At 36.1% G+C, this 14,351-nt stretch overlaps 1 protein-coding gene across 2 annotated transcripts in view; it reads left to right on the top strand.

The window, feature by feature from the left end:
* LOC150087391 (serine/threonine-protein kinase 32B) overlaps nucleotides 1-13,504 on the top strand; it is a 61,216-nt gene extending 47,712 nt beyond the window's left edge. Inside the window, exons 7-12 of one of the 2 annotated variants that reach the window (XM_090371166.1) lie at nucleotides 1,503-1,606; nucleotides 3,265-3,381; nucleotides 5,999-6,124; nucleotides 6,337-6,471; nucleotides 11,778-11,845; nucleotides 12,940-13,504. In XM_090371166.1, coding sequence (XP_090227292.1) covers nucleotides 1,503-1,606; nucleotides 3,265-3,381; nucleotides 5,999-6,124; nucleotides 6,337-6,471; nucleotides 11,778-11,845; nucleotides 12,940-13,012 — 623 coding nt within the window. In that variant the 3' untranslated portion in view covers nucleotides 13,013-13,504. Of the gene's footprint in view, nucleotides 1-1,502; nucleotides 1,607-3,264; nucleotides 3,382-5,998; nucleotides 6,125-6,336; nucleotides 6,472-11,774; nucleotides 11,846-12,939 lie in introns of both variants that reach the window. The other variant, XM_090371165.1, reaches the window with a different exon arrangement.
* Nucleotides 13,505-14,351: the final 847 nt, after the last annotated feature.

Below are 14,351 nucleotides of genomic sequence, written 5' to 3'. Positions count from 1 at the left end.
ATAAACGCAATTTACACTATATACCGACAACCTCATGGCATTAGCTGCCTTGATGTAAAATTTAAGCAACCCGATTAACATCACATTGTATTGCACGATAACTATTATTTCACCAGTAGGCAACGTTTTTCTAGACTTTCATGTCCCTCTGTTGGTTCTTTGTTTTACCTCTTGAAAATATTCTAATATATATCTGACATTGTGGAGGTTGCGCTCTGTTTAATTACACTTTAAGAATTTTAAACGGTGATATATAAACAGGGTTCACTATGAGGAAGAATAACAATTTATCTGGGAAAAAGGAAATTTGGGATAGGTTTATTGAGGCATCAGTACATTGCGTGCGTAACGGTGTTATTCTTCGTCGGTTTGCTGGATGAAAAACTCAAGTTTGCGGGGGAAAGGCAGAACATGAAACCATCTCCTTAGACCGACTGACTCAGCCAAGTTGTGACAAAATTCATAAAAATTCCTGTAGAGTTTGACGGGATTGGAACTTAGATCCTTTCCACCCGGTGTTGGGAAGATGATGATTATACCAACTGTACTGTCCACGAGGGCACCAATTATGGGAGAACGGCAATTATTAATATTGTGTTTCCCGCAAGGGCATAAGATATTTTTGACATGTCATGCCACGAGTACCAACAACCTGTTTTACAAATTATATTTCAAAAGCCAGTGTGCAACTGTTGATGTTTTAGTATTGTCTTATTCAGAATTACAAGCTATTTTAGACCTCTTGATAAACGGGGCATAGTTTTACAGGAGTCTGGTGATTAGCGATAAGCGATGAGTGCCATATCCAAGGTTAATTTACTTAAATGCAATGTCACAACAGAAGAGATAATTCGTACAAACATCCGAGAAAGCCAAAGGTTAATGTGGCGAGAAGGATGCGCATTGGTTCTAAATTAATTAGCCAGTATCCTCTAAAGGAGTTGATGTTTGATCTCACTAGATCAATTCATGCGGCAGGATTACAATAAATCTGCACTCTGTGTACACAGTGCGCAAATGGAATGTGTGTTTTCAGCATTTAACAACCTGATAACAGCGAGTAATTCAATCTACGATACAGAATCATTGTGGTACTTCAAGTGGACTCTAAAATCCCACATTGAAAGTGGTTTACGTGGCGATCGTTTTGGTAATTTTTCCAGCTACCTGAGCTCACGACAGATGATCCGGGAAGCGTTTGTTTTTAAGTATGATATATTTTAAAATTTCCGAATACATTTTTAATTTTAATCTTGCTGCAGCAAAATCAGAAAACCGAAATGGTCAAGTTGAAGTGAACAGCTGCCAATTGACTGAAAGTGGTGTTTCGCCTAATTAAAAAAAAACATTTTATGGATTGATTTTTGAATACTTTAAGATAAAATCTGATGACATTATGATTAAAAATTTTCTTACGTTTGTATTTTGAATAATCGGTTGAATTTATTTCAAATAATACCAAAAAGTTTTTTCTTTATAAAATGAGCGTTCCTTTGTTTCAGCTCCCGAAGTATTCGAAACTGCCATTGACGTCGTTTCGGGCTATTCCTTTCCGGCTGATTGGTGGTCTCTGGGAGTAGCAGCGTATGAAATGCTCTGCGGACACGTGAGTAATAATCGTGCTCGTTGCTTATTCTGCGTTCTCTCATTAACCAACTTCACAGTAAAAATAAAATAAAACTCGCTGTGCGCTAATGAATTATGCCTCGCTAAGTTCTATAATTTTAATTATTTAACATAATTAGATTATTATTAATAGAATTTGTAAAAGTTTGTATAATTTGAATCTCAAACCAATATTCTAACCACAGACCTGAAGACAGGAAACAATGAGTTTCCGAAAATGTTTCAATTGTTCACCTGTAGCATTCAGTAATATATTACTTAAATCTACCATTTGATTAACAGCGTAGTCCCAATCAATTCATTAGCGCACAATGAAGAACAATCACGTAGATCCCATCTTCTGATTAATTAGAAAAATAAAAGTCGTTCTACTTTCACTAGTTAATGAATTGGCACCTTCTTCAGAACTCCACAAATCCGAGTTTGGCCCTTACCAACAAAAAGGTTCTCCCCAACGTGTTTTATTTCGAACGGACCCCTGTTCCAGTTGCTCGAATTCCATTTCCACCTGCAAATTATATTTTTAAGCGACCCCTTTGGTAAAATTGCTTCTTTAATGCAATGGATTATCGATTGCAGTAGAGGCTTTGTCATATGTTATACCACAGTCATCGACTTTTCTCTTCTGGACCCTTTCTAAATGGTAATGTGAAAAAGCAAGGTTGGTGACTCAACAGTAAGAAGCGACTGTTCAACAAAAGCACAATATAAAAGTCGATTTTCAATTTTAGGAAATAAAATTTAATGATCGGGATGTAATAGGGATCTGAACATTGTTCCTCTTCCCCTCTACTGTCAAGTATACCCATAAGAATTTACTTTAGTAATTTTGTATCTCGGAGAAATAAAGACGCAGCTGTTTCAAGCCTCTTATTATCAATAAAAATCTAATTCCTATTTTCGATTTCTAGCTCTATCAGTGTTCTTAAACTTGGACTGATTGCCTGCCAGTGATGCTCGCTTTTTTAACATTATCTGTGAATGAATCCTCGCAAAAATTAGCTGGCCGGTGATAAAAGAAAAATTTCGACTCACAGAGAAAGAAAAAAAAAAAAAGATTTCTTTTTAAACCCTGTGAATTTCAGCTCTACTGCTCTGGAGTGCAAAGACTTTTTTTTATGGTGACCCTAAACACTCAAGATATCGGAACCTATAACATAAGTTCCAACATAGGACTAAGAAGACACTTGTTAGCAATGAACTTGGATTTCTGTAGATTGCAATTTTCGGGAAATACAAGGGAGATTGTTCCAAAGAGCAGAAGTGGTAAATGATGAAAAGTTGGTTCTGAGAGTTACTGCAATTTTTCAGCAAAAAGTATGGATTCTGCATGTTATGCAATATAGCATGCAGAATCTTGCATATTTAAAATAAAATGGAAACATCCAAGATGCGATTCTCGTTTGTTAAATGAAACAAACTGGCGATCTTGTGGACCAACTGGATTAGTTTTCAAGAATAATTTCCGAAGTAAAACGATTTTATTTGTGGGCATCACAAATTCATCAAGCGTCTTAATTAATAAAAAAGTTCCTTCACGCTCTTCAATTTTAAAAATTACTTCTTTTATAGCGCTGGCTGCTTAAATTACTTGAAATTACAGACTGCATTTAATTCGATCATAATTTCTATTTGCAGAGGCCCTACGACATCCATTCGGGTACCACTGCGGAGGAGGTGAGTCACATGTTCAACGGAACGTGTTTACGGTTTCCCAAATTTATCAACCGAGGGATGACAAGTCTGCTACAGCAGGTAAGAAAAAGAACGAAGAATACGAAAACACAGAATACGAATCAGATTTGGTGACTGTAGTGTTGCGCTTTATATATATCAGCAGTTCTCGCTCAAATCTTTTTAGAGAGGGTTAGAAATCATGCGATTATCTAGACGCATCTTTAAAATGCTAAAAAATTGTCAGCTTTAGTTGACAACTCTGTCGTAGCCGTTTAAACTAATTTAAATGAAACGTTGGACAAACAATCTGCACTCAGCATCCACTTGATTCGTCGTTTCTGGTAGTGAGTGACTGACAGCGACTGTCAATCAAACCGAATGAGGTTTAAACTCTTTAGCATAACCAAATTTTTCAACTTGAACTGGAAACGCTTTAATATAATTCAAGGATCCATAAAAACCATGTTTCTTATTCATGGGATTCAAGTACTTTAAAACCTTTTTCCGTATGTGAGGTTATATTATATTTTCTCTGAATTAAGGTAACTTGAGACTACGTTAGGTTTTTTGCACAGGAATTCAGACAAATATTTTAAGTAGTTGGGGTAGGGAAGAGTTAACTTATCGCACAGTAATTTACGTAAACATACATAGCGTTAGATATTATCATAGGAATTTAAGGAATCCAGAGAAGTGGGGCTCTCCCCCCCCCGTCAGTTATTGCAGTTTTTTCCGCCTGAACAACAATCGGCAATACAAACACCTGCTTGTGCAGACATCCAAGACAAATATGTATGTGTGTGTGTGTGTGTGTGTGTGTGTGTAAAGTCCTTTATTTTAGCTAGAAAATCTTTAAGAAAAGAAAAGAAATGGGAAATATACACAACTGACGGAATCTAGGTGAATTCCTGAGGTTTACATGGAAAAAAAATATACACGATAAGCACCAAACAGCACGGCCATTAGAGGCAAGGACACATTAAAGTCTGTCATTAAATATCCTTGATATTTAATAATAAGTACAGTAATGTTAGTTTGTCCCACATTAAACAATGCAAGATTTCCAATTTTATTAACATCAGTTGTCAAGTGCTGAGAACTATTTTTGCTGTTCCACATTAGTGACAATAGAAGCTGGCAGTGGCTTGCTGATGATAAAACCCTCCTAACATTTAAGTTAATGAATGAAAAATAAGAATACATTAAACCTAGCTAACCATGACATAATCAGAGAAAACATGAACAAGTAATATAAGAAAAGGAGTGGGTTGCTGATGACAGCTTTACAGACAATTGTTAAAATTGCTATCCTTCCATACCATGGAAAAGGCCTGGACTTGAATCTTGTCAAGACTAGAGGAATTTTTTATGGGCTTTTTTATTTTGCATAGCGTTGCTGAGTTGGTCATTCCTGAGCGAGATTGCACATAACTCCACCTTCCCTGGAAACTTGTTTTTCATCCAACAAAACAAGCAAGCCAGCCACAGAATACAGACACAATACACTGGAGCCTTACATGAGCTTTTTATTTTATTATTATTTTTTTTATTTTGCGGCAAAGCCTTAGTTGCTTGGGCTCAAAAAGTAGTATAATAATGTGGGTTGCGGCCCACCTACTGCTATAAGACTTTATTTTGAAATTACAGGATTAAACCCCTGATACCTAATGATCGCAAAAAATTCAACAGCCGCGATAGAATTTATTTTGCAAATAATTCAGTATTCGATTTCTAACCAGCCGTGGATATAACCATAAAATGGTTATGCGGCTTTAGTGGATTCAAAATGATTATATCTATACCATAATTTAACGAGTTTAAACGCTTCCGATATTGTAATTTTCGTCTGTAAAATGTATTTTACGATAATTAATCAAAAAATACTTCTCTTAAGCCCAGGGACTCACATCTGGTGAGAATGGGCTTTGCACACCCAAGATCCTGAGTTGGATATCATCATTCTTCTCTTTTTTAGTGATTCCCTTCTACGTTTGACTTTTGCTCGCTCTCGCTCTCGCTCTCTGGGGTAAGTCAGATTTTTTTTTTTTTTTTTGGATGGTGCAGCATAAGCAGTTTCATAAAATAACACTATCATTATTTATTAAAACAAACAGTAATAGTGTATTTAAAAAAAAATACTAGTAGGCATGACTAGTATATCGGAAATCTGTCTCGAACCGTAGAATATTAAGTAGGCAATAAACGAGGTGAAGCTGTAAAAAAGAAGACTTTATTTAAACTGAATTCCTTTAGTTACCAAAGAAATTAAAGCAAACTTCCATAAAAGGCGTGTATTTTTACACCAAGGTAGTTCCAAAAAGTTGACTAGGATCTCGAAATATGAAAATTCTAATTTTTACGAGTAACTGAAATTTTTTCAAATATTTAAGGGAATATCAATAACATTGAAATCACCTTGAATCTTTGATAATTTCACCGAAAAACTATCATAGTCAGGCTGGAACCTGCAACAGAACAGTTAATCTCTAGAATATATTAGATCAACACATAAAAAGACCACACCCAAACATTGAACTCTATTGAGTTATGAGGGCCATCATCCGAGGCTTAACAAATAGCAATTAATTTTATATACATTTTTATAGCACAATACTTATGACACGAGTACTTGTTGATTGCGTCCTTTTAGCAAGAAATGCCATATCGGTTGATAGACAATCATGTTTATTTGCAGTTACTATGTGTGGACCCTTCTCAAAGGATCGGTACTCTACAAGAGATGCAACACCATCCCTATCTAACTGTGGTAGATTTCCAAGCTGTTAAAAACATGCAGATAACACCACCCTTCATCCCTGACGTAAGTTCGTACAATTGCTTGATTTTAAACGTAATCAGTTTTTTGGAAAGTTATTAAAATAATGCGTGGCGATTGTCATAAAAACATTTTTGTGATTCCGTGATGTGACTTTGTATTTGTGGAACTGAGTTCGCAAGGTTCCTTCTTTACTGTTGATCTGTCATAATCATTAAATGATATTTAGCCGCAACTATCTTCTTTTTACCATCTAGAAAAATCAACTGAACTGTGATCCAACCTTCGAGCTCGAAGAGATGATCATAGAAACGAAACCCCTACACAAGAAAAAGAAGCGTCTGTCGAAGAAGAATTCCTCTCGTCGGGGGAACTCAAACTATGGCTGCGAGGTAAGGGATACGATCGACACTTTAGAGTAGTGGTAAGCAGCCTTTTTGTGTCATTTGCCCAAAATGACAGTTGACACGTGTGTCAATTACTTTTTTAATCAATTACTGTAATTAATTTACAGCAATCACACAAAGCCTTACAGCTGATGTGTGATTACCGCAATAAAATAAAATAGCCACTTCCAGCTGACTCTCTCAATATAGTAATCTCTGGATAATATCTAAAACATTCTTCGGGTTATACAAAAGTATATTTCGCAATTATAATGATTTTTCTGGTCTTATTCTTTATTCCTCGGCCATGCTAGAGGAAAATCATCTTCCATTTAGCATTTTTAAAGACTTGGTAAAGAAAAAAATAAGTAAACAAACTGAAATGAAAAACAGCACCACTCTCTATCTCTCTCATATGGGGTAAAAACGGACTAATTCAGCCAGAAGGCAAAAAATTGTTTTCAATTACTGTTAGAATGCCTCTGGTTGCAGAAGTAAATGCCACTTCGCTTCTGACAGTTCAAGAAAACTGAAGTTGTTGTTCTTTTTTCTTGAAAAGACGAATTAACTCGAACAACGACTTCAGGGCTCCATCTAAAAATACATTCAGCAATTAGATTTGCAAACTCATTATTTTAAAAAAATATTCACGCCTTCTTTTCTTTTAAACTTTAAAACATAAATTTCCCGTTTGTGATTCATTTGGCGAGGCTAAAAAAAGAGGAAGTGAAGTCAGCTGAGGGAACAACCCACTGTTTCTACACGATGATTTTACTTCGAGTAATTTGACAAACTGGCGAGAGATTTACCGATAAAAGTATTGAATTCTTATACTGACGCCTGACCTCTAGTGGTGGTAAGCTGAATAGAACAGTCACGAGAAATACTGCTGCTGGCTTATTAACACACGCTTTTTAACGGACGGTAGGTGTGTTCGCTTATCTGAATTTCTTTATTAATCTGAATGCATAATCGAGCAGGATATGAAATATTTTATCAAAATAAGTTTTGCTAAGCCTAAACATTTACAGATGTTGAATTACGTCTCTTAATTCTTTTTTTTTTTTTAATTACTAATAACTCTTGTGACATCAGCAAGCTAAAAGGGTTTATGGTTAAAAAATAATGGCCTTAAAAGTAGCGTTTTAAGACTGACAATTGCAAGTAGCAGATTATTCCCTGACCATTGCGAAACTGCTACACCATACATCAAATGCCACGTTCGGTACACAGAATATACATTTAATAATTCCTGCTTGGTACATAAATAACCCTAATAAAATGTTTTTCTTTTAAAATGTATATTAAGTTACTTGAAAAATTGAAAATGTCAAAATACTTAACCAATTTATGTTGAGGACTGGGGAAATAGCCCATCCCCCCCATACGCTAACACTTTTCTTTGGATACTTTACTTAAGAGTTCTTATCTGTTACCCAAACTGGACGTATTATCTACATGTTCTGGGGGCAGAAACATTTCACGTGAGCGGGTAGCTAATCCCAGGGAAGAGAGCCTAAAAACTTCAAGGGTTGTGTTAGGGTTGTTAAATATACAAGAACAGTAAATCTTAATTGTTTATACAGTAACGTTAGAAGTGTCGTCAATAAAATGAGCGAATTCGAACTGCTGGCTAAAACAAGTAACGCGGACATAATAGGGCTTACAGAGACGTGGTGCAATCCGGAAATTGGGGATGATGAGTTTCAGTACGGCTTGTATAATGTATTTAGGAAGGATAGGATAGATAGAAGGGGTGGTGGGGTAATGCTTCTTATCAGAAGCAGCCTGAGTGCGACGATAGCTTTCCCGGATCCAGACGTTTCACACACTAGTATAGAATCTGTATGGTGTGAGACAGTTGGAAACAAAGGTATAATGCGAGTAGGAGTAATCTACAGAACAGGTGATTGTGAAGATTATGACAAAAGCCTCTACATGCAAATGAAATGGGCAAGTAAGTGTCAATGTCTTATTATGGGTGATTTCAATTTGCCTCTAATTGATTGGAGTAAATGGGAAGGAAACTCGACATAGGGAACAAAATTTTTAAATCAACTAGATGACTGTTATTTGTATCAACATGTCAGGGAAAGTACTAGAGAAAAGAATATCCTAGACTCATCATCACCCATGAATCAGATTACCTAACAGGGCTGACAGTGATCACGGAGTTCTACGGTGGATGATGATGAGAGAGATAGCAGCAGTAATAGGAAAAGGAATGGGTTATAATTTCAAAAAAGGAAATTACGATGCCTTAAGGTACTACATGATCTCTTTAACTGGGTAGATATCGCGCAGAGAATGAATACATTTGAACTGTGGTATGCTTTTAAAACATTAATCACAGATGCCTTGAATGCGTATATACCATTAAAAAAATACTCCACGAGGAGGGTTCCAAGTTGAATGAATAGTGAAGTTGCCACATTACTTGAGCAGAAAAAGGTAGCATGGAAAGGTTACAGAGCAAAAAAAAGTACTGAAGCCCATGACAGCTACAAGGTGATGTGTAATAGAGCCACAGAAAAGGTTCGACAGGCAAAGGCAGTTTATGAGAAATTTCTAGCAAACAGAGCAAAGAGGGGGGGGATAAGAAATTCTTCGCATATATAAATGCCAAGAAGAGAAGGACAAACCAGATCGGACCTTTACGTAATGGAAAGGGGATAGTAATAAATACACCAGCTGCCGTTGCAGATGAACTCAACAGTTATTTTGCATCGATATTTACAAATGAAAAGCCTTTTGTGGCAATGGGAAATTGTGGGAGCGAAGTTAAAAAATATGTAATTAATGATATTGAAATTTCGCAAGATTATTTAATGAAAAAACTTTCGGGCCTACAGACCAGTAAGGCTCCTGGAGTTGATGGAATATACCCTATAATCTTAAGAGAGGCGGCAAGCGCGTGAACTGAACCATTGAGGCTAATTATGCGAGCATCACTAGACTCTGGGGAGATTCCTTTGGATTGGAAAAGTGCCAATGTATCTCCAATACATAAGGGTGGCTCTAAGAGTGAAGTGGGAAATTATCGACCTGTCAGTCCGACTTCAGTAGTAGGGAAAATTATGGAGGCAATGATCAAGGGTGGAATTCAGGATCATTTGGATAGAATTGAAATTCTCAAGGATACTCAGCATGGTTTTGTAAAGGGAAAATCATGTTTAACAAATCTGGTTCGCTATTTCGAAAGGGTCACTCACGAGCTGGATTTATGGAATAATTTCGACATTGTTTATTTAGATTTCAGCAAAGCTTTTGACTCAGTCCCACATGAGCGGTTGCTTTATAAGCTGGAACAGGTTGGAATCACTGGGAAAATCCTTAGATGGATAGCAGGATGGCTTCAGGGCAGGAGGCAGAGGGTTGTGATAAATGGCTATTCTTCAGATTGGGTTGAGGTAAGAAGTGGGGTTCCCCAAGGATCAGTATTAGGACCACTGTTGTTTTTAATTTTCATAAACGACATCAATGAAGGGATAAAGGGCGTGATGTCTAAATTTGCAGATGATGTTAAAATTGGTAGAGTAGTTAATGATCACTGCAAAGCTGAGCTTCTTCGGAGAGACCTAGATAGACTTCAGGAATGATCAGAAAAATGGCAGCTATGCTTTAATCCAACAAAGTGTGAGGTTTACAACTGGGAAACAATAATCCCAAAATAACTTATTCACTTGGTGGAGTTCAACTAAACCCATTACTGGAGGAAAGGGACTTGGGTGTTACGATATGGTCAGACATGAAATTCTCTGAGCATTGTAAACAGGTTGCAAGGAAGGCCCATGGTGTCCTATCGATGATCTATCGAACTTTGCCAAGTAGAGATATGGACGTGATAATCCCATTATATAAGGCTTTTGTTAGCCCACACTCGGAATACTGTGTTCAAGTATGGAGACCTCACCTAAAGAAAGACATCGAGCTTCTTGAAAGGGTGCAAAGACAGGTAACTCGCCTGGTGAGATCGGCAAAAGGGCGTCCTTATGAAGAAAGACTTCGAATATGTGGGTTGCAGAGTTTGGAAACTAGACACCTTAGAGGAGATTTGATTGATGTGTTTAAGGCTCTGAGAGGCATCAGTAAAATGAATGAGGACGAAATTTTCAAGATTATAAATGATGCTAGAACTAGGGGACATAAATTCAAGTTACGGGGGGAAATGTTTAGATTGGACTGCAGGAAGTTTTATTTTAGCCAGCGAGTTATAAATTACTGCAATAAGTTGCCTACGTGGGTGGTAGAGGCTGACAGTTTGGGGAAATTCAAAGGTCATCTGGATAGTACCTTCGGGTGAGGGAAGCGCAGAGGATGATAGATTTAATTTCCTTTTCTTTTATTAATTATTATTATTTATATATATATTTTATTATTATTGTTTTATTCGGGTTTTTTTTTTCCTGGTGCAGCATAAGCCATGAGCTTTCTTGCGCCGTGCGGCCGTTACTAATAGTTATTATCGTAGAAAAGTTATTAATAAAACCCTCCCAAGGTAATCGATAACGTTCACTGCAATTACAGGACAATTTAAAATTATAAGAACAACATGCACCATGTCATAATCTGTTCTGTAAGCAATTTACCCTGCAAAACACATTACATCAAGAATTGCCATTTAAATCTTTATTAAGAAAAACTTCTATTTGCACTCTTAATAATAACATCCTAAACAGAGTTGAAATTAAAGATTTTGGTGAATAACATCCTAAACCGAGTTGAAATTAAAGATTTTCACAGAAACTATTGGAAGTTTCGTAGTTCCTTAATAATCAAAATTTAGTTATGGCAATTTATTTTTTTTTTTTCTCCAGTAATCCCAAAAAACCTGCATATCTTATTAGCTTTTGATCATTACTTAGTGAACTCTCAATCTCTTCTCTCTCCCAACATAATATTTATACAGTATATTGATAATTTTAAAATATATCCACAGATAGGTTTCACATTGGAATGTGAAACCTATCATATACCAATATATTTTAGGCGGAATAAACCAATATATTTTAGGCGCAGATGTACTTATGAAATTTAATAATTATAAATAATTATATTCTTTCGCTGGATGGTTTGCATTTAACGGTTTTCTTTATCTTGTTGTTTCAAATTTGTTCGCCACAATCTTTGATAATACCTCTTGTATTTTACGCTCTTTGGTGTATCTTATTTTTCTATATTTTAGCATTTATCTATTTATGGTTAGAAATTTCATTTAGCATTTGCCTTATTCTTATTAATTAAGGACACGTTGTCATATATTGTAATTAACTTATCCCTGTATACATCGCATTATTTTTCTTTTCCAGCAGGAGGTTGGTGCCTTAGAGAAACGTCTCAACTCCATCCAGGAGCAGTTTATTATATACAACAGACAGAAGTACGTAAAATTCTTATTAACCATAACTGTTTTACCAAACCTGATGTAGTGCTTATACAATGTATCCATTTAATCTTAGCTTGCATTAAATTGTGTAGAAAATAAACGACGTATCTAGAAAGCCAGTAAAATTAATTTATTAATACGGTACGTTTAATTAAAATTGAGAACTTAATATTTTACTTTTAAGCAGCTGTACGAATCCAGTCTTTCTCAACAAGGATGTGACAAACTGACACAAACTGAAAATCCAGTAGAAATGAAAACATCAAATATTGTAAACTGTTAATAAATTATTACATTAAGGCCTTTCCAATATTTGATGTTTTCATTTCTTTAAAATTAAGGGTTTTTCTCAATATTCTCATTTATTTAATTCACTACATATTCTTCGATTTCTACGAGTACATGACTTCTGAAATATCATGGGACCCATGGGCCCTGATTTATTAATCAGGGCCCACCTCGTGGCTTATCATTACGTCCCGTGATTACTTGCAAGTAGCAATCAGAAACAGATACATTTTTCTGATTATTATTTGGATGTATTGAGTGCTAGCCCTTGATAAAGTACCATTCAATATATCCGTTTCTAATGATTAGCAGTAATTTTAGTAATTTTTTTTTTTTGCTTCAGGTTTATTAACCAGCCTATGTCTTATTCTGAACACTAATATCTGCTACAGGCATTCTTAGCCTCCACTTTTCTTTCTAATACGCATAGATTTATTCAATATTTTATATGTGGCAATTTATAGGTTTTAACTCCCGTGTTTAGTCGATTATTTTAAGAAATCCTTTGTAACAGAAAACAAACAAACACTGAAGGTTAAAAGTTAATGGATTTTTCTGAATAAATGCAGTTACTTTTCAATACTGAAAAAGGTCATTTTTGAAAAATTGAGGGGCTGTGACGTAAATACGGTACAGGGGAGGTTAAACTTAAAATGTAACCCCGTTATCGTTATACACACTAGATTGAGAATCACTGGCCATCTGTCTTTTTATATATATTTTTATCTGAAGCGTTGAGTTGAATAAAAAAAGAAATATCAGAAACATAACAGTAATTTTCGTTTCTTCCTCTAATGCAGGGAACTTTATAAACAATCCATGGCCGAGAAAGAACGTCAGTGGGACGAGGAACTACAAAAGATCGTCAGCTGATGACAGCGGAGCCTCGCCACGAAAAGATCCCTGAAAAAGTAGGTGATGGTGCGCGCCACTATCTCGAAAAGAGAGAAATGCCGAACAGCTCAAAGAAAATCCCGTGATACTGAAAGCCTGTTCGTGATACTGAAAAGGTGAACATTGGCGTTTAGAGAAGTTAAGGAAATCCACAGATCTCACCGTCGCACGCCTCGCTAAGCTTCCACAGGACTGAATGCGGGAAAGCTCACCGGGATAGAAGGCCACGCTTGCTGTATTTCCACTCTGGTTTCATCCTACAGTTTATTTTCCTGTCGTTTTTATTGGAATGTGATATCTTCCACATCACCTCGCACCAAAGCATCTTTGTGTTACCTCAAGTCAATGAAAACATCTGCTGGATCACATCCGAAGGAAACCAAAAGGTAGCGCAAAATGCCTACTTACATCTTCACGTATTGTAATGTAATGTAATAGACTGAGCGTACGTTTTACAATAAAAAAAATTAAGGCGACACTCTGTACTATAAACAAAAAGATTAAATACTTTTAAAAAAAGAAACAGGTTTTTTTAAGGCACTGTTTTTTGATGTCCAATCTGCAAACAGGCTGCTGTGACACGATGTTATCAGAAGGTGGTCTGCTAATCAATCTTAAAGTACATAATACTGAAATACCGAGTCTAGCTTTGAACTATAAAGGCTAGATAGAAGCAAAGTGATGCAAATATGCAAGGCTTATTTAGTATCGGCCTTGGGGCGGGGGTGCTGACCTGGTTTCATCCAAGTATCTATCAAACCCTACCTTAAATTTATACAAGCTCTGGCTCAACAAGAGTAGGTGGCAAGTTGTTAGAGCAGTTAATTTTTGTTCTGCCAAAGATCCATCATCTTATATCCATTCTACAAATGGATATAAAGGAAAACTTCGCCGGATTGTACAATTACTCCTAAGTACTTTTAACCGTCATTTGCCTTAAACTTGTTGCTTCCCAAGTAATAAAGTAATGTGGGATTACCGTTGCCCAAATAGAGAACCTTACATTTATCAGTGCACTACTATATTTTAACCATCACTTTTCAAACCTACTGAACAGTTTATCGAAGCACCACCAGTTAGCGACTCAAACTTTAAAAAACATTATCATGCCTTAAATTAATGGATGTCAAGAAACAATAAGTAAACGAATATCAGAAACAATAAGGGATTGAGTACTAAACCCTGGTGAAAGCCGATCTCCTCACAGCAACAGCCATTTTATAATCATTTTGTTTTCAATCATTTCAGCAATTCTTTATGAACTGCGATATCTTCTCACCACGCACATTCAGTGGGAAACTACCAATACCGCCAGGTG

The sequence above is a fragment of the Mastigoproctus giganteus genome, chromosome 4, assembly GCF_048544385.1.
Source record: "Mastigoproctus giganteus isolate SK-2022 chromosome 4, ASM4854438v1, whole genome shotgun sequence".
Classification (NCBI taxonomy): Eukaryota; Metazoa; Arthropoda; class Arachnida; order Uropygi; family Thelyphonidae; genus Mastigoproctus; species Mastigoproctus giganteus.
The sequence above is the reverse complement of the archived record's forward strand: the minus strand, read 5'-3'. Positions and strand labels throughout refer to the sequence as shown.